The sequence below is a fragment of the Heloderma suspectum genome, chromosome 1 (genome assembly GCF_057233095.1).
Source record: "Heloderma suspectum isolate Gila_16-S chromosome 1, 16-S_ref, whole genome shotgun sequence".
Classification (NCBI taxonomy): domain Eukaryota; kingdom Metazoa; phylum Chordata; class Lepidosauria; order Squamata; family Helodermatidae; genus Heloderma; species Heloderma suspectum.
Window position 1 is genome coordinate 349,312,719 of NC_139458.1, and position 24,992 is coordinate 349,337,710.

The window sequence follows — 24,992 nt, forward strand, 5'->3', positions numbered from 1 at the left end:
AATCACACTGAAGATTATATATAAATATAGAGAGAATTTAGAATGTGGAGGATTGTACATAATTTAAACTTGAACATGGAGTTGCTTAGTTTTCAAACGTTTTCAGTTAATAAAGCATAAAAACCACATGCTCATACCCAATTTTAAACAGTGTAAAACAGCAAATTAAAAAGTGTCTAGTAAATACCTCGCACCCAAACTATTTAGTAATATTTTAACAGCTGCTCCAGTCCGCCACTCATTTGCCATTCTTCCCCAGATTTTACTTTTATTTACAACATATACATATACCTTTACAATTCCTCATGTTTAAAGAAGAGATGGAAAGGCTCCAGCCCAGGATTCCCCATCTGGCCTGGCAGCTACTTCCCCTGGCCCCACCCTCTCTGCCATGGAGGGAAATGCTGTATTGCTGAGCAGCAGCTGATTGGAGAATGGAGATAAGAGCTGTTGGAGGGGAGGAAGCTGCCGAGTGATTATGTTCAGGACCGCCTTCACCCATATCAGTCTGCATGCACTTTAAGATCAGCAAGAGAGGCCCTTATCATTTGCCCACCTGTCAGAGCAGTTAGGCTGGTGTCCACAGGTCAGAAGGCCTTTTCTGCAGTGGCCCCACACCTCTGGAACAAGTTGCCATCAGCAGTCCACCACACCCCGTCATTGCGGGCTTTTAAGAAGGCCCCGAAAACTTACTACTTTACTCTGGCATTCACCTGATTAAGTGTTACTGAACTGGGTTGTAGCTATAGTTGTCTGTTGGAACTTTTATTTTATGCTGGTGTTTTATTTTTTTAGAATGTTTGGTGCTGTTGCTGATTTTACTGCTGTTTTTGTTGTGTTTTTACTGCTTTATTGTGCATTTACTGCTTTTATTGCCACATCAGTTTTTATTCTGTTTTATTGTTGTAAGCCACCTTGGGAGGTGTATGCCCTGAAAGGTGACCAAGAAATTTTTTGAATCAATTAAATAAATTCCCTGTGTGGCAGAGGAAGCTGCTGAGTGATTCAGTTCTTCCAGGCTCCCTTCTGAGCAGACATGATGCTCATGCTTACTTCTGAGTAGTCATGCAGAGGCTTGGTATTTGGGATGCTCTTTGAAAGTGCTGATGAGTGATTAGCCCTGCTCCTGATTAGACAGGCAGAGGCTTGTCCTGCTTACTTCTGAGTAGGAATGTTTCCTGTTCTAAACTGGTAACAATGGAATTTGGCAAGGGCTGGACTTTTTCAGCCATGCCTACTTTTGCCTTTGGCTCTACCCACCACTGGAATGCAGACTCCCAACAGCGTCTCCAAAATGGAATCTGTCCCTTAGGCCCAAAAAGTTTTGTGGCAACTGGTTTAAAACAATACTGAACCATTATGTAGCTAGGCCCTAAAGGCGGCAGTGTTCAGCCCAAGCACCACTGGTAACTATATCAAGCACTATGACACCATTACCCTTGGAGAGCTATCTATTTCATCTAGAACATAGCAAGCATGTTTAAAGGCTTTCCTCTCTGTTTCTCGCATTCATCACTAGGTTACCGATTGATCACTATATCCTACATTCTCAATGGCTAATCAAAGAATTACATAAAGAGAAGGAATTCTTATATCTAAGCAATATTATTGTCACATACTTTGTTTTGCAATCTAGATCTTCACAAACAATCCTATATTGTATGCATTCCTTTGTTTTTATACTTAGTAGCGGCACCCACTGACCCCTTTTCTTCTCTTTCCTTTCTCCAGCACTCTTGGATCCTTCTGATATCCTGGTGGAGTTAACCAACTCAGTCTACCCACTGCCCTTCAGCTCTGACATACCCAAGTTCGTTCATACTATTATCAACCAACTACAACATCTGTCCTCTAGCTTATACTTTCTAGCTTATACTTTCACCCACTGCGTTTTCCTACTATTCCTGCCCTGCAATCGTTTGTACCCTTGCAATTCTCAACAATGAAGATGGATAGTTGCAGTTCTCTGCAAATCAGAACTGAAAGCAAGAATGTGGATGGGCATAACCATAACCTTTAGAATTACTTCAATAAAAGTACTGAATATGAATTTTCATATATATCACAAAATATGCCATGTTTCCTACTTAGAAATAACTGCAGTGTAGAAAAACATGTGTTTACCATCTGTTTTGTTGTGAATATATGTTTGGAGGCCACTGCCTGATGCTAATGGCTTTTCCCTCCACTTACAGTGAGCTTCATGTAAAACTATCGCAAGACTGATTCAGCTTGGCCATGCTATTTTAAAATTTGCATTCCAGAACTAAAAGCACAAAATAAAAAGCATACGAAAATATAGGAAGTCTTAAGTACTGCAGGCAAGATACTGGAATGAGAAACCCTAGCATAATTTTCCAAACCAGAAGGAAGAAAAAGAAACCCACGAACGCGTATCGTAAAGCTAGGGATACAGTGCTTTGTTTTTCATTTATTTGAGAGAATTGGGTCAAAGTGCCCAATTGGGACAGCCATGTCTATTCATTAGCTGCCCAGATCTTTTGTCCTAGGGGACAAATTTTTCTGCACAGTCCTTTGCAATGTTTCGCATAACACAGGTTTGCATGGTTTCTCAAGGTGCTTGTGTTATAGAACAATTGCTAACAGCTAAAAGAGTGTGAATGCAGTTATTAAGTACCAGGGTGTCAAACCGCTTTCAGCCCGAAGGCCAAATTCAATTTCAGAGAAGCTCTCAGGGGCCACATTCCTGTGGTAGGCAGGGCCTAAGGCAAAGGGGGTGGAGCCAAAGGCAAAAGGGAGGGACCAAAGTGCCACAAATACACAAAATCCCAGCATATTTTAGCTTAAAGCTCTTACTGCCATAACTAAGCCCTTGGGAAAAGGAGGCCTTTTAGAATGGGAAAACGCGTGCAAGAGCTGGGAAACCACCAAACAACTGTTGGTCTAGGGAAAGGGCCAGGGAAAGGGGGTGTGGTCATCTGGGGACTGGGGAACTCCATGGAGCCAGACTGGGAGCTTAGACAGGGTGAATTTGGCCCACAGGTCTGGGATTCAACACCCCAGATTTAGTACAGGCTTCTCTATTCTGGATGTAGAACATTTGAAGAAAATCATGGAAACTGGTGACCTGTCCTGAAATCCATCTGAGCCATAAATATTTTTCATATCAAAGTGCATGTGACAAGAACCTTGCCTCTTCTCCCTCACCTTTCTGTTTTATTAAGAGTTCTCTATGCAGCATTTGAGAAAGTAGCCAATTCTGCTAAGAATTATTATAGGAAACCAATGATTTTTCTGAAATAAATGTGAAAACTTTGTTCATGTTGTCACGTTCTTTCATCCTCCTCCTTCACAATCAACTCTCTCCAAGATACCAGGCTTCAGGCTCGCTACTTTATTAGTTAACAACCAGGTTCCTTACAAATGCAAATTCTAGGAAACTCTCAGGCTACAAAGGAAACAGCTACTCCACATAATTACGAATACCAATAGAAGAGCCAAAGTGTAAGTTAGAGAAGTTGCTGGAAGTTTGTACAAGAACTTCCCAGACAGATTAGCTTAGGGGGGATGCCCCTCCCTTACAGTTGCTCCCTCCTACATAGGCTATCACGCACAGCCAACCGGGTGGAGCATCTGAGCTCCACCTCTAACTTTTCCCGCTTCGCTCTGCGACGGACCCTAGCGTCCCTCAAGTCATGACCCTCACTCTCCTCCTCTCCCGAGACCTCGGTTCTCATGGAGGAGGAAAGGGGGACGGCCTCCAGGCTGAGCCATCTGTGTGCCAATGTCTTGAGAAGAAGGCCTTGCCATATATGAGCTCACTAGGGAGGGAGTCTCCCCCTGTTCTGTCTGTTCCCATTCTGAACCTGAGCTGCTAGCTATCTCTACATGCTCAGAATCATTCCTGACACATGTCTGTCTTGAGCTGCTGGTTGCCTCAGAGACTAAGGCCAGATCTACATATTGATACAATCCCATCATGGTGACGCTATATCCCTCTTGCGTATTTATACCCTGTAATGCACACATTGACATCTGTTGCAGTATTTTGGGTAATACGAAATAAAAAGCCGGAAATAACGCTAGAAAAGCAGTATACGGAATGCATAATGTGCCCCAACAGTTATCAGCACACTTCAATACCGAAAAAAAAGCACTAGTGTAGATCTAGCCTCTGCAGGATGAACCAAATTCTTAAGGAATTGGACTCTCAGCCCACAGGTTGCCCATCACTATCAGATTCTCCCTGAACTCTCACCATAAAAAAGCATCATGTGTTTTCTTTTAACACATGAGCACCTTAAAGGTAATATAAAGGTAATTTCATTTATGGCGCAATCCTATGGGGACAGGCAGCCACCTCCGAACTCAAAGGCGACCGCCTATCCAATGCAGGGCAGGAGAAGCACGGAGGGGATTGTCCCCTCTGCGCTTCAGTCACCCTGAATTGTGGCTAGACAGCTGATTTCAGCTGTCTAGCCACAGGAAGGTGTAGTGGGGGAGGCGGCTGCCGGCCGACACATAGGATGTGTTGTACAGGCATTTCTGCCTTCCCCGCCCCAGAGTGCCCCCAGGAACACCCCATTTTCACCGCTCCACACTCCTCTTCCGAGCGCAGGGCCATTCTGAGCTGCCTGCAAGGACCTCGGAGCACAGGTTCCGAGGTCAGTTCCCAGAAACTAATGTATCCTATGGCCGTCTAGCCGCTGACTAGCAGCCATAGGATTGCTCCCTTAATGGTTTAACTACTTCACTGTAAAGGCTGCAGTCTTATACACACTTACCTGGGAGTAAGCCCCACTGCACTCAATGCGGCTTATTTCTGAGTAGATAGGGACAGTGTTGTACTGTAAGTGATCATATATCATGTGTAAAAATAAAATTTTGACATCTAGATTTGATCCAGATTTTTAACCTTAATCATAGAATCATAGAATAGTAGGGTTGGAAGGGGCCTACAAGGCCATCGAGTCCAACCCCCTGCTCAATGCAGGAATCCAAATCAGAGCATCCCTGACAGATGGCTGTCCAGCCTCGTCTTGAAGGCCTCCAGGGTGGGAGAGCCCACCACCTCCCCAGGTAATTGGTTCCATTGTCGTATTGCTCTGACACTCAGGAAGTTTTTCCTGATGTTTAGCCGGAATCTGGCTTCCTGTCACTTGAGCCCATTATTCCGTGTCCTGCACTCTGGGATGATCAAGAAGAGATCCTGGCCTTCTTCTCTGTGACAACCTTTCAAGTACTTGAAGAGTGCTATCATATCTCCTTTCAGTCTTCTCTTCTCAAGGCTAAACATGCCCAGTTCTTTCAGTCTCTCTTCATAGGGCTTTGTTTCCAGTCCCCTGATCATCTTTGTTGCCCTCCTCTGAACCCTCTCCAGTTTGTCTGCATCCTTCTTAAAGTGTGGTGCCCAGAACTGGACACAGTACTCCAGATGAGGCCTAACCAGTGCTGAGTAGAGGGGAACTAGTACTTCCCGGGATTTGGAAGCTATGCTTCTATGAATGCAGCCCAAAATAGCATTTGCCTTTTTTGCAGCCACATCACATTGTTGGCTCATATTCAGCTGGTGATCGACAACAATTCCAAGATCCTTCTTGCTCGTAGTGTGGTTGAGCCACGTATCTCCCATCTTGTAACTGTGCATTTGGTTTCTTTTTCCTAGGTGCAGAACTTGGCATTTGTCCCTAGTAAATGCCATTCTGTTGTTTTCTGCCCAGCGCTCCAGTCTATCCAGATCACTTTGAATTTTGTTTCTGTCTTCCAAAGTATTAGCTATCCCGCCCAATTTGGTGTCATCTGCAAATCTGATCAGCATTCCCTGCACCTCCTCCTCCAAGTCATTAATAAAAATGTGGAAGAGCACTGGGCCCAGCACTGAGCCCTGTGATACCCCGCTCGTTACCTCTCCCCAGTTTGAGAAGGTCCCATTGATAAGCACTCTTTGAGTCCGATTCTGTAGCCAACTGTGGATCCACCGGATCGTTGTTTCATCTAGCCCATCTAACATCTAACCTTGAAATTTTAGTTTCTTCAGGCTTTAACAATGTAATGTTTTTATCAACACTTTGTACACATACTGACTGTACAATCAGTTAAACCAATGTGTGTCAAATTTAAGAGTAATTCCCTAACTAGAACTATACCCTATGTACCTGCACAATTGTACCACATCCTGAGACAAAGTAAAGCAATAATATGAATTAAAACTTACATAACAATTGATATTTAGAGCCCATTCCTAAACATGTTTACTTGGGAATAAATTAAATGTGACTTCTTAGTAATTTTTTTACTGTCATGGGGGGAAAAAAAACAGGTTTAAAGAAATTGTTAAGATTACATACAAGGTGGACCTGTCAGTCACTCAGCCACACTCCTTCCCTCCTCACTCATCTGTTTTTTAGAGAAAATAAACAAAAAGATGCTATTTGTAGAGAAGACAGACTTCTGCATCTCCAACCATGAATTGGCGATGAAGCCTTATTCTGGCCCAGTTTTAGTTCTATTGACTTTGGAGGGAACCCTGCTTGCCCTTGGGACGCACCGGAAATGGTCCGAAGGGGCCTGATTCTTCTTAGGCTTGGACTACATCCAAATCCAATACACATCCCTAATCCTACCTCTTTCAGAAGAATGATTTGTTCAGATGGGAGACAGGGCCTTTTCTATTGCTGCACCCAATTTGTGGAACACCTTCCACAGAGAGGTTCAGGTTTCAAGCTTCAGGCAAGGTGCTAAGATCATTTTCTTTTGCTGAGCTTTTAGTTGGGATGTTGGAGAAATCCGCAATGGATTCAAATGTGAATCCAACCTGCAGATTCTGCAGCAGCCTGGCTTTTTCTGAGTCACGTAGATTCTGCAGAGTTGTAGACCATTTTGGTTTTAACTTTTGGGGGAGATTTGCACAAGTGCACATTTAGGGATGTACAAAATTGTTGTACGTTCCTAAAAATATTTATCCAATTCCGTTAATGAACAGATGATGGAAAAAAGTCACCTGACAATCTGAGAAACACAGTCAGAATGGATTTAACAAAATCTGAACATCCCTAGCTTTTAGTGTATGTTAAAGTTCTGTCTCCCTTTTATATGTTAAGTTCTTTTATTCTGCTCTTGGTTTTAATGCATGAAACTGATTTTAGTAATTTGAACTGTTTTCATGTATTTAATGTACATGTAAATGTAATGTAATGTAAATTAATGTAATGTAAATACATTAATGTGCTTAATGTATTTCTTTTTATTTATTTGGTAAGCTGCTCTGAGTTTATTGTCTATAAAATGTCGGGCATATTTTTAAAATAAATAACAATAAATAAACCAACATTCCTAAGTAGAAGAGCTCAGATCACATTTTTTGCCTGCAGACCATCCCAGGTTCAGTATCCAGCATATCCTCTTAAAATGATCTCAGGCAGTGGAGCTTTGTAAGACTGCCTATTGTGCCTGAGCTAGCATCAGTCAGAGTAGAATCAATAGTACTGGGTGGACAAAAGGCTGACTCAGCAAAAGGCAACTTCAAAAGGCATGCATTCAAGACATTACGCTTACTGGGAAGGTGTTATCTTTCAGTAAAGCCTGAATCACAGGACTATCGTGAGGATTAAATGGGATGACTCATGTATCATTCCCTAAGATCCGTGCAGGAATACATATGAGACAAATAAAATGAACAAACTCAAATGCTAAAGAGTTTCTGAGTGCGAATCATCTTGCCTTGTGTAGAGGACTGGGCAAGATAACCTTCAGAAACCTATCAATTATATAATTCTTTGCTCAACCCCAAATTACTTAGAGAAAAATTCCATTAAATTAAATAGAACTCCATCTATGTAGCAATTATTAGTATTGCAGCTTAAGAAAATCAGAGGAAGTTAAATCTCAGTGTGACAAAGAAAAAGGGAATCTTTTCTAGTACAATGCTTTGATGTTTTCGTACCACTTTACAATTCCATAATAAAAAAGAGTCAGCAGCATATAACTGGGACAAGGTCAAAAGAAACAGAATTATCTTTGTAACACGATGGCTTTTCCTAACAGTTCCTGCATGATATTTGTTTTTACTACTGTATTGCTCAAGGCCAGTGTCAGGTATTGGCTTGTTGGGCTCCAGCCAGGGCTAATGCCATGGCAGAGAGCCCACTAGCCAGAGCTCCTTGACACCTGTTCCTCTTCCCTTGGCCACTGCCACTTGTTTACTCTCCTGTGCTCTTACTGTTCTCCAAAGTGGGGTGCAAGTGATGATGGTGGTGAGGAGGCATGCCGCTCCCAGTCATAACTTACTCATTTACAAAATGTTATAATGTATTTTTAAAAACCTGTCACCCTGTTAGGTACAGTAGCATTGGTTGGTCATAGTACACAAACCTTCATGCTCCTGACAGGACGTTCCCACAAATAAACTCGGTGGGATGCAGGTTCCCCACCTCAGGACTAGATGGACAGACCTCCCATGGCAAGGAGTTCTAGAGCCTAGAAGCAGCCACCAAGAAGGCCCTCTCTCAGGTTTCTGCTTCAGATGTTGGTGGGACAGAAGAAAAAGCCTCTCCTGAAGATCTTAAAACCCAGGCAGGCTCATATGAGAAAATATGGTCTTTCAGATAACCTGGCCCCAAGTTGTGTACGGAATTGTAGATTATAACCAACACTCTGATTTGTGCCCAGAAATGGACTCCTAGCCAGTGAAGCGGCTGTAACACGGGAATCACACCCTGAAACAAGCCCCAGTCAGTAACCTGCAGGATTCTGAACCAGCTGAATTTCTGAACACTCTTCAAAGTCAGCTCCACACAGAGTGTGTTGTAGAAGTCCAAATGAGATGCAACTAAAGCATATGTCACTGTGGCTAGATTTGATATCTCCTGTCTTGTCTGGATTGGGCTTCAATTTGTTTGTCCTCTTCCAGTCTATTACTGAGGCTAGACAGTGATTCAATACTTGAAAACCTCCTTAGCTTTAGATTGAAAAGAGAGAAAAGAGTTGGCTGTCAGGGTGGACACTGAGCCCATAGAATCCCAGAGTAGTTCTGATGCTGAGGAAGAGCAGTCGCTCCTTCGGGAGAGGAGCGCGCTCCTTTTTTCCCAGGACCAACAGCTGACGGAGATTCCTCCCACCCACATTCCTAGTTTAGAAAGCAGTCCAGGGAGTGACTCAGCACAGATAGCAGACTGGGAGGGATGCGCAGCGCAGACGCAGACAGCGGCGCCAAATGGTTCACGCTCAAAGAACGGTTGCGCCCAGAGGATCCAAGGGAAAAGGGGAGGGACTCTCCCTAGTCCTTATATTCAGGGGTCTGCCAGTAATTGCCCTTCAAACGGGGACCAACTGTTCTAACTTAGGGCATAGGGATGCTGCTGTTCAGATCTAGTTGCTACCTGTAGAGCTGTTAAGTTGTAAAAGAAGAATAAAGCTTTGAAAAGAATCCCCTTGTCTGTGTCTGGACTTGGCTACTGGATTAGACTGAGAGCCCTCCAAGGAGCCCTTGACAGCTTGGTCCCTGTTTGAAGGGCAATTACTGGCAGACCCCTGAATATAAGGACTAGGGAGAATCCCTCCCCTTTTCCCTTGGATCCTCTGGGTGCAACCGTTCTTTGAGCGCGAACCATTTGGCGCCGCTCTCTGCGTCTGCGCCGCGCATCCCCCCCAGTCTGCTATCTGTGCTGAGTCACTCACTGGACTGCTTTCTAAACTAGGAATGTGGGTGGGAGGAGTCTCCGTCAGCTGTTGGTCCTGGGAAAAAAGGAGTGCGCTCCTCTCCCGAAGGAGCGACTGCTCTTCCTCAGCATCAGAACTACTCTGGGATTCTATGGGCTCAGTGTCCACCCTGACATTGGCTGCCATCAGGATATTGGTGACAGTAAACCCCTGTACCCAAGACAACCTCCCCCAGAGTTTTCATGAAGATGTTAAATAACATGGGGGAAAAGATGGAACCCTGATGGACACCATAGTCAGTGGCAAAAGCATTGAACACAAGCTTTCCCAGCACCACCTTCTAGAACTGCACCTCCAATAAGGACTGGAACCACCATAAAATGGTGTGTCCAAATTCCAGACAAGCAGTCTAGGAGGATAGCATGGAAATCCTCAGAGTGGTCCAATCCAAGGATGGGGACAGGATAATTGTGAGTTGAGACCTACCATTTCTGTGTTCAACCCGTGCCCATTTTGCTTTATGAAAGGTGCCAGGGTGATAACGGATGGATGATTGGCTAAGTAGGTAAAGATAGTGGTGAATGCCTCCTTACAAGAGGGTGTGGTTCGTTTGGTCACCTTAGTGGATGACCTATGCTAGGAACTGGACAGGGGCCCAAATCTAGAGTCAGCGGTTTCATGCTCTGCTGCAGTACAGAGTTTTTTTAAAAACCTAACAAGAGCAAATCACAGTGATAACTGGATTTATTTCACTCTTTACTGTGAAAAATAAAGAAAATATGAGCATAGCACAGAATGAGCATATTAAAGCAATATTGTAGGTGGAGCAGATCTGTTTTTTTTCTCCAGAGCCCTGTCTGGCCTGGTTGATTCAAGGAAAAGATTCAAGTACCTTGCAGGCCACAATACATAATTAGCTGGCTGTGTTTGGTCTGATAGAGTACAAGTTGTGCAAAGCTGAAAAATTTGGCCTGATAGAGTACAAGTTGTGCAAACTTGTGCTTTCAGGTTTACAGGGACCTTTACAATTCCCACATCACTTAAGTTTGACATTTGCTAGTGATGAAACTCTTAATTCATGAAGGCCAGGAAGAGTCTGCACTGCAGATTATCTGCTCATCCATAATGCAAGACCACAGACTAAAAAAACCATTGTACTTAGCTGGGAGTCTGTTTCCTGCCTCCCAACTGAGCAGAGAAGAGCAGAGCAAGCTGCTCTAGCTGGTCCAGGGACTACAGAAGCAAGCAAGCTCCCAGAGAGCGAGCGACCAGAGCGAGCAAACAGGGGGAGCAAACAGGAGATGGCCAGGGGAGTTCGGCAGGGGAGGTCAAGGGGGAGGCCCCTAACATTTTTTTCCCATTTTTTATTTTATTTTATTTTTTAACTAACTTTTTTCCATTTATTTGTCTTGTAACACACACGTCTACACCAGTGGGACTCTGCTTTTAACCTCTACTGAGGAGCAGGCACAGGCTAGTCTAGAACAATCACAAAGCTAGACACAAAAAGGGAAAAGAGGCAATGGAAGGACAGGACTCTCCAGTGTGGTGACCTGCAAGGTGTGTGCAATGTTTGTTTTCTTGCCTAAGAACAACATGGCCTACACCTGCAACAAGTGCAAGTTGATCATGCTGCTGGAAGAAAAAGTAAGTGGACTGGAGTGGCGACTGTCGACCCTCCGGGGAATAAGAGAACACGAAGAGTTCTTGGACAGAATGGAACTTTGCAGAACTACAGCTGCAAAGGGAAGACCAGAAGCTTGAAGAGCCACAGCAAGATGAGGCAGTGGGAAATGCTGAGGTGAAGAAAAATGGAGTAGAGGATACTCCGTGGAAAAGGGTGACAGGAGAAGAACTAGACGCCACTCTGCACCAGTGGAAGCAGTGGAGCTGTGGAACCGATTCCAGGTACTTGCGGATGAGATTGGAGGACAGCCTGCAGAGAAAGAATCACAGGGGAACCTACATGAGAGTGAGCAAGAGGCTGAAGGTCAGTCAAACAGAGGCAATGAAACCCAGGCCTACAACAACAAGAAGAGAAGAGTGGTAGTAGTGGGAGTCTCCTTGCTGCGTGGGATCGAGACCCAAGTATGTTGCCAAGACCCATGGACTCGCCAGGTATGTTGTCTCCCGGGAGGACGAATTAGAGATGTGACTGAAAGGCTGCCTGCACTCATAAAGCCCACTGACAGATATCCCTTTCTCCTCATCCATGTGGGAACAAATGATACCGCCAAGCGGAGCTACGAAGAAATCACGTCAGACTTTGAAGCTTTGGGAAGGAAACTCAAGAACTTTGGGGCCCAGATAGTTTTCTCATCCATCCTTCCAGTAGTTAGAAGAGGGACAGAAAGGGAACGAAAAATACTCCGGGTGAATGACTGGCTACGAAGGTGGTGCCGACGAGAGAGATTTGGATTCTGGGACCACCGGCTATACTTCCTGGAAGATGGACTGTTGGCAAGGGACGGGTTGCACCTCACAAAGGCTGGGAAGAATGTGTTTGACCACAGCATGAAGAACTTCATCAGCAGGGCTTTAAACTGAATCATACAGGGAAGGGAGATGTAATGTTGGGGATAACAATGGACGTAGGCGCATGCACTGCAATGGAGAGAACAGCTCTGATAGCACCCAATAATAGTCTTCAGACACATGTAGAAAGAAAGCCAGACTATGAAGCACATGGTCTTCGATGTCTATATACTAATGCCCAGACTATGGGAAACAAACAGAACGAACTTGAACTCTTAATACAGGAGGGAAATTATGACTTGATAGGTATAACTGAGACTTGGTGGGATGACTCTCATGACTGGAATACAGCAATTGAAGGATATAACTTGTTCAAAAAGAACAGGAGGAACAGAAAGGGAGGTGGGGTTGCACTGTATGTGAAAAATACATATCTCTGCACAGAAATACAGGAGGAGGAGCTTGGTAGCCCCATCGAGAGCATCTGGATCAAAATAAATGGAGCAAAGAATAAAAGGAACCTTGTGGTCGGAGTCTACTACCGGCCACCCAACCAAGGAGAAAACGAGGATGAAACTTTTGAAAAGCAAATAGCCAATGTTTTAAGGAAGCATGATGTAGTAGTAATGGGGGACTTCAATTTCCCCGATATTTGTTGGAAGACAAATTCTGCAAAACATGGCCCCTCCAGGAAATTCCTGACTTGTGTGGTGGATAACTTCCTCCTACAGAAAGTAGAGGAAGAAACTAGAGGATCGGCTATCCTTGACTTGATCCTAACCAACAGAGATGACTTAGTGGATAAAGTAGCAGTTACAGGAACTCTGGGGGAAAGCAACCATGTTGCACTTGAGTTCTTGGTTCTAAAGGAAGCAAAAGCCGAGTGTAGTCAAACGCGTACTCTGGATTTTAGGAAAGCTGATTTTAATAAACTGAGAACAATGATCAGTAAGGTCCCATGGCAAGCGACGCTAACAAGAAAAGGAGTCCAAGATGGGTGGGAGCTTTTAAAAAAGGAAATTCTCAAGGCACAATCACAAACAATTCCAACAAGAAGAAAAGGTGGAAGACAGCAGAAGAAGCCAATCTGGCTTCATAAAAAGCTTAGGGATGACCTGAAAACAAAAAAGGACATATATAGGAAGTGGAAAGAAGGCCAAGTAACAAAGGAAGAATACAGGCAGGTAGCACAGAATTGCAGGGATGGCATCAGGAAGGCTAAAGCTGAGAATGAGTAGAGGTTAGCGAGGGATGCTAAAAAAACCAAAAAGGCTTTCTTCAGCTACATGCATAGTAAAAGGCAGAGGAAAGAAATGGTTGTTCAGCTATTAAATAAGGATGGCAAAACAATAACAGATGACAAAGAAAAGGCAGAGGTGCTCAATTCCTACTTTGGCTCAGTCTTCTCCCAAAAGAGGGTCTATGACCCCCTTGGCAAAGGCGAAGTACAGGCTGAAGGGGCAGGATTGCAGCTTGAGATCGATAGGCATATGGTCAAGGAACACCACATTACTTTGAATGAGTTCAATTCTCCAGGGCCAGATGAACTGCATCCTAAAGTAAAAAGGAACTGGCAGAAAAACTCTCAGAACCGCTGTCTATTCTCTTTGAGAAATCATGGAGGACGGGGGAAGTGCCAGATGACTGAAGGGGGGCGAATGTTGTCCCTATCTTCAAAAAGGGTAATAAGGAGGAACCTGGGAACTACAGTCCAGTCAGTCTGACATCAATCCCTGGATATAACTGGAAAATTCTGGAGCAGATGATAAAGCAATCCATCTGGAAGCACCTTGAAAACAATGCCGTGATTACTCGAAGCCAACATGGATTTGTCAAAAACAAGTCCTGCCAGACAAATCTGATCTCATTTTTTGATCAAGTAACCTCCCTTGTAGACCGTGGGAATGCTGTAGACATCATATACCTCGACTTCAGCAAAGCTTTCGACAAAGTGCCCCATGATCTCCTGATGAGCAAACTAGCTCAAAGTGGGCTAGATGAAACAACGATCCAGTGGATCCACAGTTGGCTACAGAATCGGACTCAAAGAGTGCTTATCAATGGGACCTTCTCAAACTGGGGAGAGGTAACGAGAGGGGTACCGCAGGGCTCAGTCCTAGGGATGTCAGAGAATTCCTCCACGGATCTCGGTGAGGCCGAATGCCAGCGCATTTGGCCCCCCGAAATCTGTGGTGGAACGGCCTGCCACCCCCCCCGTGGATCCCCCCCGGGACGAGACTTACCTGGGGCGGATGTTCCGGGTGGCGGCTTCGGCGGCGGCGACTGCAGCCACTGGTCTTCCAACTGGCTACTGCCACCGCCATTTGCAGTCTTGTCGGGGTTTTTTTTTTTTTTTTACAGAGACGTGATAGGTTACGTAAAGACTTACGTAGCCTATCGCATCCCGGTTAAAAAAAAAAAAAGACGCGTACGCAAATGGCGGCGGCTATGGCCGCCGCCATTTGCGTTCCTTATTTTTTGCCGTCTTAGTCTACGTAAATATTTACGTAGACTATTATGGCGAAAATACAGGGGAACGCAAATAGCATAGTGTAAATGGCATTAATATTTATGTAGGCTAAAATGGCGAATCAAAAAGGGACGCTAATAGCGCCCACTACGCTATTTGCGTTCCCCTTTATTTTCGCTGTAATAGTCTATGTAAATATTTACATAGACTAAGATGGTGAAAAATATGGAACGCAAATGGCGGCGGCTCTAGCCACCGCCATTTACGTATGTGTGTTTTTTGTTTTGTTTTTTACCCAGAGCCCTCCGTGGCCGGAAATCTGGCTGTGGACGGCCCTGGCCTGGGCCTTGCCGTCTGCTCCGCAGAGCCGCCACAGAGCACAGCCGCCCGGGCAGGATTCCGGGGGGCAGGACCGGATCGCCTCCCCTCCCGTCAAGGATTCCGGGGGGAGGGACAGAACGCCTCCCCGCCCATGAACATTATCCGCAGAAAGGTAAGTGACTTTCGTACATCCCTACTCAGTCCTGGGCCCAGTGCTCTTCAACATTTTTATTAATGACTTGGAGGAGGAGGTGCAGGGAATGCTGATCAAATTTGCAGATGACACTAAATTGGGCGGGATAGCTAATACTTTGGAAGACAGAAACAAAATTCAAAGCGATCTGGATAGACTGGAGCACTGGGCAGAAAACATCAGAATGACATTTAATAGGGATAAATGCCAAGTTCTGCACCTAGGAAAAAGAAACCAAATGCACAGTTACAAGATGGGGGATACGTGGCTCAACAACACTACAAGCGAGAAAGATCTTGGAATTGTTGTCGATCACCAGCTGAATATGAGCCAACAATGTGATGTGGCTGCAAAAAAGGCCAATGCTCTTTTGGGCTGCATTAATAGAAGCATCGCTTCCAAATCCTGGGAAGTACCAGTTCCCCTCTACTCAGCACTGGTTAGGCCTCATCTGGAGTACTGTGTCCAGTTCTGGGCACCACACTTTAAGAAGGATGCAGACAAACTGGAGAGGGTTTAGAGGAGGGCAATAAAGATGATCAGGGGACTGGAAACAAAGCCCTATGAAGAGAGACTGAAAGAACTGGGCATGTTTAGCCTTGAGAAGACTGAGGGGAGATATGATAGCACTCTTCAAGTACTTGAAAGGTTGTCACAGAGAAGAAGGCCAGGATCTCTTCTTGATCAGCCCAGAGTGCAGGACACGGAATAATGGGCTCAAGTTACAGCCTGTAGGGATGTCAGAGAATTCCGCCACGAATCTCGGGGAGGCCGAATGCCAGCGCATTTGGCCTCCCCGAAATTGGTGGCGGAACCGTCTGCCCCCCCGCCCCCCCCCCCCCGGGACGGGACTTACCTTGGGCGGATCTTCCTGGCGGCGGCGGCTCCGGTGGCGGCAGCGACCAGTCTTCCGACCGGTCGCTGCCACCGCCATTTCCAGTTAAAAAAAAACAAAAAACATGATAGGCTACGTAAAGATTTATGTAGCCTATCACGGCTAGATTTTTAAAAAACACCGTGATAGGCTACGTAAATGTTTACGTAGCCTATCACGGCTGATTTAAAAGGAAAAAAAAACGCGCGTTCGCAAATGGCGGCGCCCATGGGCGCCGCCATTTGCGTTCCTTATTTTGGCACGTCTTAGTCTACGTAAACATTTACGTAGACTAAGACGGCAAAAATAAGGGGAACGCAAATAGTGTAGCATCTAAAACGTAGCATCTACATATATAGTGTAGCATCTAATAGTGTATAGTGTATATCTACATATATAGTGTAGCATCAAATAGTGTAGCATCTAAAAAAAAAAAACGCGCGTTTTTTTTTCTTTTAAATCAGCTGTGATAGGCTACGTAAACATTTACGTAGCCTATCACGGCTGACTGCAGGGACGCAAATGGTGGCGGCTACGGCCACCGCCATTTGTGTCCCTGCTAGCCAGCGGCCGGATGTCCAGCCGCTGGCGGAGCCGGCTGGCGGCTCCGCAGAATCCCTGCGGTGCGGAGCCAGCCAGCCAGAATTTCGGGGGGGAGGGACAGAGCACCTCCCCCCCCGGCCAGAATTTCGGGGGGAGGGACGGAGCGCCTCTCCCCCACCGCGAATCACCCTGTCGAAAAGTGACTTTCGTACATCCCTAGTTACAGGAAGCCAGATTCCGGCTGAACATCAGGAAAAACGTTCTGACTGTTAGAGCAATACGACAGTGGAACCAATTCCCTAGGGAGGTGGTGGGCTCTCCCACACTGAAGGCATTCAAGACGAGGCTGGACAGCCATCTGTCAGGGATGCTCTGACTTGGATTCCTGCATTGAGCAGGGGGTTGGACTCGATGGCCTTGTAGGCCCCTTCCAACCCTACTATTCTATGATTCTATGCTCGGCAGAGGTGATTTTTTCAACTCCTGTTTGATCTTGCAGCAGAGGCCAGATCTGACAGTACAGCTGGGACAATACTTTATTTTAGACACAAGGAAATGAACAAACAGGTTAGGAGGCTGAAGATGGAGTAAAAGAAAGCTCCATGTGCCAGTTTATTGCCTTCTGACCCCTTTCTGTTAAATGACTCCCACTTATCTAAATCAGGGGTGTACAACCATTTTGGGGGCCAAGGTCAAATGCTGGCTTGGGGGCTACATGCACACACATACATGATCTGCTTTGCATAATTAACCTCCGAGCAGCCTGATCAAAGGTTGATTTGTCATGTTCAAACCTGGGCAATGGCCTGGTTCACACAACACAAAGTTGATTAATAAACCACAGTGGCTTGTTAACAATCCCATGGGTGTGGTGATTGTGCGAACCAGGTCACTATGGGTTAATCATGGGTTAAATAACTCACGGTTAACCTACAAATAGTTCTTAGGTTAACTGTGGGTTGTTTAACCCATGATTAAACCATAATGTCCAGGTTTGTACATCATGAATCAACTTCTGATAGGGGTGATGGGGGTTGATTATGCAAAGCAAAAACGGCATGCGCTGGGGCGAATTGTGGGCTAATTTAACCATGATTTGCAAACAGGATCATTATTTTTATAATTTTATGTTTACCCAGGATTCTGTCAAGGGCTCCTTGGAGGCCTCTCTCAGTCTAATCCAGTAGCCAAGTCCAGACACAGACAAAGGAATTCCTTTCCAAGCTTTACTCTTCTTTTACAACTTAACAACTCTACAGGTAGCAACTAGATCTGAGCAGCAGAGTACCTATGCCCTAAGTTGGAACAGTTGGTCCCCATTTGAAAGGGAATTACTGGCAGACCCCTGAACTTAAGGACTAGGGAGAGTCCCTCCCCTTTTCCCTTGGATCCTCTGGGCGCAGCCGTTGTTTGCGTGCCAACCGGGCACTACGCCTCCTTTCTGAGCCCTCCATTTGGCGCCGCTCTCTGCATCGGCATCGCGCGTCCACCAAGTCTACTATCCGCGCTTCGGTCACTGCCTAGACTGCTATCTAATCTAGGAATGCTGGTGGGAGGAATCTCCGTCAGCTGTGGGCCCTGGGAAAGAGGAGCGCGCTCCTCTCCCAGAAGCGACTGCTCTTCCTCAGAATCAGAACTACTCGGGGATTCTATGGGCTCAGTGTCCACCCTGACAGATTCGCCTTTGGTGATGAAGGAGCAGTATTTTTTTAAATAAATCAATAAAAATAATTTTAAAAAATTTCGCAACTCAAAAACTGTTACTTTCCATCTATACACCTCCTACACAAATAAGGTGATTACCACTTGTAACTGGACAAATTGCTGAAAGGAGGGAAGTTTCAAGGTAGGTAGACGATGTGGCCAAAGTACTGATTGCAGCTCAGTGTCTGAGTCAATAGATCATTCTGTACATTCTCATATACTTTTAATTAACCCTAGCAATGCTGGACTCAAGACATTGCTATCACAAGCATATTATTCATGTGTTAGGAACTGGCAACACAATTTCTCCTGGATGTAAATGAATGCAAGAGCACATGTCCTATTTATTTCAATGGAGATTGCCAAAAAGTTCCCTATGGACTTGCCTTATGTTTTCAAGGAGCTAAAAACAAAACCCTGTGCTTTATTAGACTTCAATAACATCTGAAGAAGCAAATAAAACAAAGCTCAACTTCCCTCAGTCAGTAACTTACCTTGCAGTCTCTGCATGACACCAGCAATATCCCGAGATGTTCTTGCTACTAGCCTTGATGAGGCCATTATTGCTGTGTAGCAAAAAATTCTTCTGTATACAGAATATCCACCTTAAGATGCAAGATTCTGATCACTTCTTTTTGCAAAACATCATTAGCTGCAGCATCACATGCCTTGGTAAGTCACAACAGCTTTTGAGCCAACGAAAGGACAGCTCTCTGAAAAGTCAGTGCTTTAAGACTGTTGTCTTTCAGGAGACCTCAAATCAAGCCTGAAAAGACAGAGAAATACAAGACTGGGCTTTAGAGAACACCTGCAGTCATTGGTATAAAAATATTCCACTATATTGTCACTAGATTAAGCACGCAGAAATCTGGTTGCCTGGCTGCCCTGGGTGACTAATGACCTAATTCTACAAGCCACTGCATTGGAAAAGTAGCACAGGGAATGCTGCGCCGGAACAATGCTAAGACCGGCAGCATGCCATGTGCTGGTGTTGTGGGCTGGCCCCAGACTCCATGTCAGTGCATAAGTGTGGGTCTGTATGACTGCCCTGGCAAGTAGTACAGTGCAACAGCATTGCTGCATTGAGACATGATTATGTACATCATTATATGTCTATTTCAGCTACTACGCATTCAGCTTAGTCTGTGCAAATCTACATTCCTGACATATTGAATTAACCATTTGGAGTTGCAACATGCAGGCTGCTACAATAACTATGCTGACACAAGCCTTTGGTGCACTGTCACAGCTATGTACATCTTTAGGTTGTGATATAAGTTTGTTTTTAAACCGGCTAACAAAGGCTTTAAAGTTTTCATTAAAAGGTGTGTGTGTCATGCTCTGATAGTTTCAGAACATCCAATTAGAGCTTTGCACAAATGGCCTCTCAAAATTCTCCAGGCTATATGTTGGCAGATAAATTTGGGTGACAATTTCACCAAAGTTTCTTTCTTTTTTCCAAAGGGTTTTTGGTTTATTGCACTGCTCCTGGAAGTGGCAACAGCATCAACTGTGTTGAGGCTTCTACTTTTTTGAGGCAGAATTTTAGATTTCTTTTGGTGGTATTTTTGAGCTTACCTAATCACACCGTGAGGTGGCCGAGGGTGCTGTGTGTGTTTTCTCTCTCCAATACACATCTTTCCATTGCTCTACAGCCTCCCAGGCCACCTGCACTTTCTGAACTGAAAAAGCCCCATGGGAGGAATCAACTCATGATGTCTTCCTCATAACAACTTTAAAGTAACATACAAGGAAATTGACAAGGTGAGACTGCAGAAAGGCTAACTGGTGCACAGTTGACAAGCACAGGTGGGGGGGAGGGAATAATACTAAGGTACAGGAGGAACCCATTTGCGCAGTTGAGAAGCCCCCAAAAGGGAAAATAATGTGAGAGCAGTAAGTGCTCACATTTGACAATGTAATCCTGCCACTTTTAAGTGCTGAACTGACACTTGTCAGTGTCCTCCTCCCATTTAACACTTCCTCAGGTCTCCAACAAGTCCAGAAAAGGGATATATTGGGTTCCCCCACTTTTTGCAGCTCCTTTTCAGAGCAGTTACTGCAGGTGTGCATATTTCCCCTCCATATACTCCTCCCCAGTCCTTAAATTTGAGCAAATTTCCTCTCTGTTTACTTTAAATTTGTGCAAATACTCCAGATAGTTTTTAAAAAACCCAACCATTTTTGGTGCTTCTGAACTGCACTACCGGGTTCCTCCGTTCTATTACTATTATTCCCTCTTCCAGACCTTCGCAACAGTGTGCAAATTAACCTATATGCAGCTTTGTCTTGTCAATTTCAGAACCCAGTAAAAATTAGCAACATCTGTACACTGAAAAACATTAGTTAAATACTGGAGGGTCTTCAAATTATATATCTTTATTAATAGCGTACCAATATATGGTGTTATATTATTCACCAAATGTTCATTATTGTTGTTTATTTTCAGCAAGGTTTATTCTGATATATATATGACATGTATAACTATAAAACCATGTTTTGCAGCATGGGTGAAAATTTTGTGTAGTAGTAGTAGTAGCAGCAGAGTGCCAGAAATATATTTTTCTTGGGAACCACAGGCAATCATTTATACCTTGAAGGCATAGGATTTGTTTCTCACATTATTAATGTATCTTTTCAGTACTGTAGATTTTAAATGCTCTTGGTTTTAAAAATCCTGTAAATTCCAGCAGAGCATTTTATTTAAAAGTCAGCAACTATTCACACACACATCAGCAGCCTTGATTAAAAAGACTGTAAGAAATCTGAGCTTATAATAACTCAGATTATCAACTATGAAGGGCTAGGTGTCATGGGATTCAAATTACATTTAACGTGTTTAGTATACTACAAGTATAACGCAAGGAAAGCCGCTCTGACTGGCATTGTATATTTATCCCTTCTTTAAAAAAAAAAAAGAGAGAGAGAAGAGAAGAGAAGAGAAGAGAAGAGAAGAGGATAATTCACTCAATGTTTCCTCCCACAAAATAAAAGAGCTGTTATCAAACCAACCATAAAATTCATAGTTTGAGGCCAATGCCCTATGGCAGGGTGTTTCACACAGACTCCCCAGGGAGGAAAATGCATACCAAAATACATCACGTGCTCAATTGTTCTTAGTCAAGCTTAATAATTTGGTCGAAACCTTCTACAACTTGGTGCTCTCCAGCTGTTTTAGAGTACAACTCTCTGCATTCCTGACCACTGGCCAGGGCTGGTGGGAGCTAAAGTCCAAAACATCTGGAGGGCACCAGGTTAGGGAAAGCTGCTCTGTTTTATGTACCACCATCATATTACCATTTCTAGATGATGTAAAAGAATAAAAGTAAAAAGTATAAAAATTCCAAATATAATATACACAGCCTCCTCATTCCAGGCATTTTTTTTTTTGATCCAGAGTTTCTAAGTGGATAACTTTTTGTTTTATATTATTTTCTTCTTCCAGCCACATGACTCTCAAAGTATTCTTACTCATCTCCTGTAACTTCTTCTCCCCTTCTCCTCTCACACTTGTAACCTATCCCTCCACACTGCCAGTTTCATTCATCCCACCCTCCTGCTGGAGGCACTTGGTGGCCCCTGAAAGTGGGCTGGGACCTACTGGTGGTCCCAGGCCCTCAGTTTGAGAAACGCTCCACTGAATCAACTGAGCTATTAAGTTAGGCCTGTCATTCTCCATCCAGCTCATTCTGAAGCTATTGCTAGGCAACACAGGTTCCTATTGATCATGTGCAATGACACACCTTATCACCAACTATAGGCTAAACTATGCTGAAAATTTGCATTTTTAATAAAAACTACAAACATGTTATATTACTACTAGGGCAAAGTGTGTAGTAGACATTCCCCTAGACCTAAAACACACACACACTTCAGAAAAGGTGCAGTACAAATGGAGAAATTAGCTGGCCAAATCCAATGTCATCAAACCCTATGGGGAAAAACCTGTCAAACAGCTGGAAGTCACTTGCCAAACTTGAAACTCATATAAGTAAGCCATTTCTTATGCTTTCTATCTCAAAAGCACCATGGACCATTCTCAACCCTATCTTTTCCACACTGCCAAGTTTCAGATCAATCCATTCAGCCTTTTTCTGAGTATAATCTACTGCTTGCTACTGCTCCCCCGCCCCCCGCCCCCAATTTCTGGTTATAATGGCAGAATGCAATTCACTCATCTCACCCTTAACATAAGGCTTCTATTGCAGCCCTTATTGCGGAACCTTAAATACTAACACATTTATTGCAGGGTAAGCTTTCATGGACTGTGGAACCCTTAATCAGATGCAGGAAGTGTTCATTAGGGATGGACAAATCTATCAAGTCTGATTTCAGTTATTTTTCTGAAGTTAAGTTCCTTCTGTTCCATTTTTGCATGAGTTTGCAATTTTTTGAAAATCTGCATGAGAATTCATACATATTTTAATGAGCTTTTCTCAAAATGTATACATTTTGTACACCTTTTTCAAATTATACACTTTTTGGAGGTGATTTCCTCTAACATAAAGTATTATTGTGCTCACATCTCTTTAATGTATGCATTTTTGTGCACACTTTTCTGTACTATCCAGGTCTGGGTAGCGTGAATTTCATAAGCTCGCATAAAAAAGCGAACTGTATGAATTTCTCCTTCATCCCTAGTGTTCATGCATCTGATGTATAAACAGATCACAGGGAAGAATACAAAAGAGACATCTAACCACCATATCTTAGGACAAGAGTTGGGGAAACTCCAGGCCATGGGCTAAATTCAGCCCTCTAGGCCTCCCCTAGAGCCCTCGAAGACTTATAGTGAGGCACCTCTGAGTTTACTGGGAAGGTGCTACTTCAAAGCACTGGGAATGCCTTGAAGCAGCACTTCCCTGGGGCTTTGCTTGTTCTTCACCTTTCCTGATGGGAAAGGAATGGGGCAAGTGAAGCCAGTGCAGCGTGTGCGAGAGAGAGAGAGTCAGGATTTGTGGAAGGAGCGGGCACATGCCAGCAGTGACTCCTCTACTTTGGACTGTGGTCCTCCCTCTGCTGGCATGCGACCCCCAACATCCTTGTCCAGTGCCAAATTGGCCCTGGCCCCGAAAAAGGTTCCCCACCCCTGTCTCAGGATGGCAAGGTGTACTAAGCTAAGCTAGTCTGGTAAATGACACAGTGGCATGCTGTATTCATACAAGTGATATCCTGTGCATATTGAAATGTGCAAGGAAAAGTAACCTCGATTGTGTGCTTAAAATGTGAATCAAATTGCTTTTATCTTAATGCACACAAAATGATTATTTCTTCAAACTCTCAGTATGAATAGGATTACCATGTATTAGTCTTTTCAAGTTATACAGAATCAATTAAGCGGTATTAGCAAAATCACTACTGATTTTGTTTATAAATTAAAAATATTTGTTTTACATCAGAATTGCCTATTTGCATTTTATTAACATAAACTGTTGCCTGACAACTAATTTGTTCGGATTTATTCAGTTTACCCAAATGTGATAACATATTAAGCAACAAATAGCCAATCCATTATCTTTCTAAGCCTCAAGTAAGACTTCAAGGTGTATTAGATCTGTGGTAAATGTTACACTTCATTGTGAAATCTGGGCTTGTCTAAACAAAGGGAAACTAAGCTGCAACAGATGGGCAGAGAAAGAGCATTAGCAAGAGGAGACCAAATCAACAGCATGTCCACTTCAGCAATCTTAAAAATTCAACAGAATTACCACAGCATAACAGAACTATATACCGTCTTATTTTTCTTTAAAACATTTGCTTCGATACAAAAGATAACTGATTTTATATGGCAAAATCCACACACAAAAGTCAGTTGTGAATGGTGCATGAGTATGGAAATGGCCCTGCAATAAATATAAAAGTGGCAACCAGGAGATAATTTGTTCCCTGCTTCCATGTTTATTGCAGGGAAATCTCAACATGTGCCATTCATAATTGATAGTGTCATGTGTGCATTTTACCATTTAAAAAATGTTAGCACCTTCAGTACCCTAGTTTAAGAAGTAAAGAATGAATTGTCCCTAAGATCATGGCTTCTGAAATAAATAATGCATTTTATAAGCGTCCTATGTTTGAAAAATGGTCTGATATTTTCTTCCTAAAAAGTAAGCATATGGCTCTGGATAATCAGATTCTCACAATTTTATTGAACTATTTTTTTTTTTGTTTTAATAGGCAAAGCCAAAAACTATAAACTGATGGATTTTAGGACCTGTTCACATTTTGTACTAATCCAGGCTCAACCCTGTGTTTGTGCAGGAAGACAGGGTGCAAGAATGTAGAGTAGTTTCGTGAATATTTTGTGACAGCCACACAGATGCTTTATGGGGTCAAGAGTAGGATGGTTGGGCACCTGTCAAGGGCCCACACCCCAGCAGAGGACCATTGAGGAGAGCCCCCTGAACTTGCTCCACCATTGCACCCTGCTTGTTCATCTGCCCCTTGCTCTGGCCCAGACAATGGTGGTGATGAGACGGCGGAGCAGTAGATGCCACTCCCTGCTTGCTCAACCGATCTCCATCTGTCAAGCAAGCGAGTGGTAGCAGTGATGAGAAAGAGGAGGAACAGCAATAGCAGCTGGTGACAATGGCAATGAGAAGGTAGACTCACTGAGGAAGGGAGGGGCGTTGCTTTACATGGAATTCTGAATGCCATGAGTCTCTTCATCATCATGGAAATTGTGGCTATCTCATGTACAGTATCCATGTGGATATCCTAGTTCACACAACCATTTTCAGCGCTCATTTATGTTCCCCTTTACCACCACCAACCAGGAGAATAGAGGGTAGGTCTGC

General features: G+C 44.0%; 1 protein-coding gene across 1 annotated transcript in view; it reads right to left on the reverse strand.

The window, feature by feature from the left end:
• The window catches only part of SYNE1 (spectrin repeat containing nuclear envelope protein 1), a 459,183-nt gene that overhangs the window by 429,290 nt on the left and 4,901 nt on the right, over positions 1 to 24,992 (reverse strand). The window contains exon 2 of the mRNA XM_084827854.1: positions 18,693 to 18,964. Within this exon, the coding sequence (XP_084683980.1) occupies positions 18,693 to 18,759 (67 nt within the window). The 5' untranslated portion in view covers positions 18,760 to 18,964. The remainder of the gene's footprint in view (positions 1 to 18,692; positions 18,965 to 24,992) is intronic.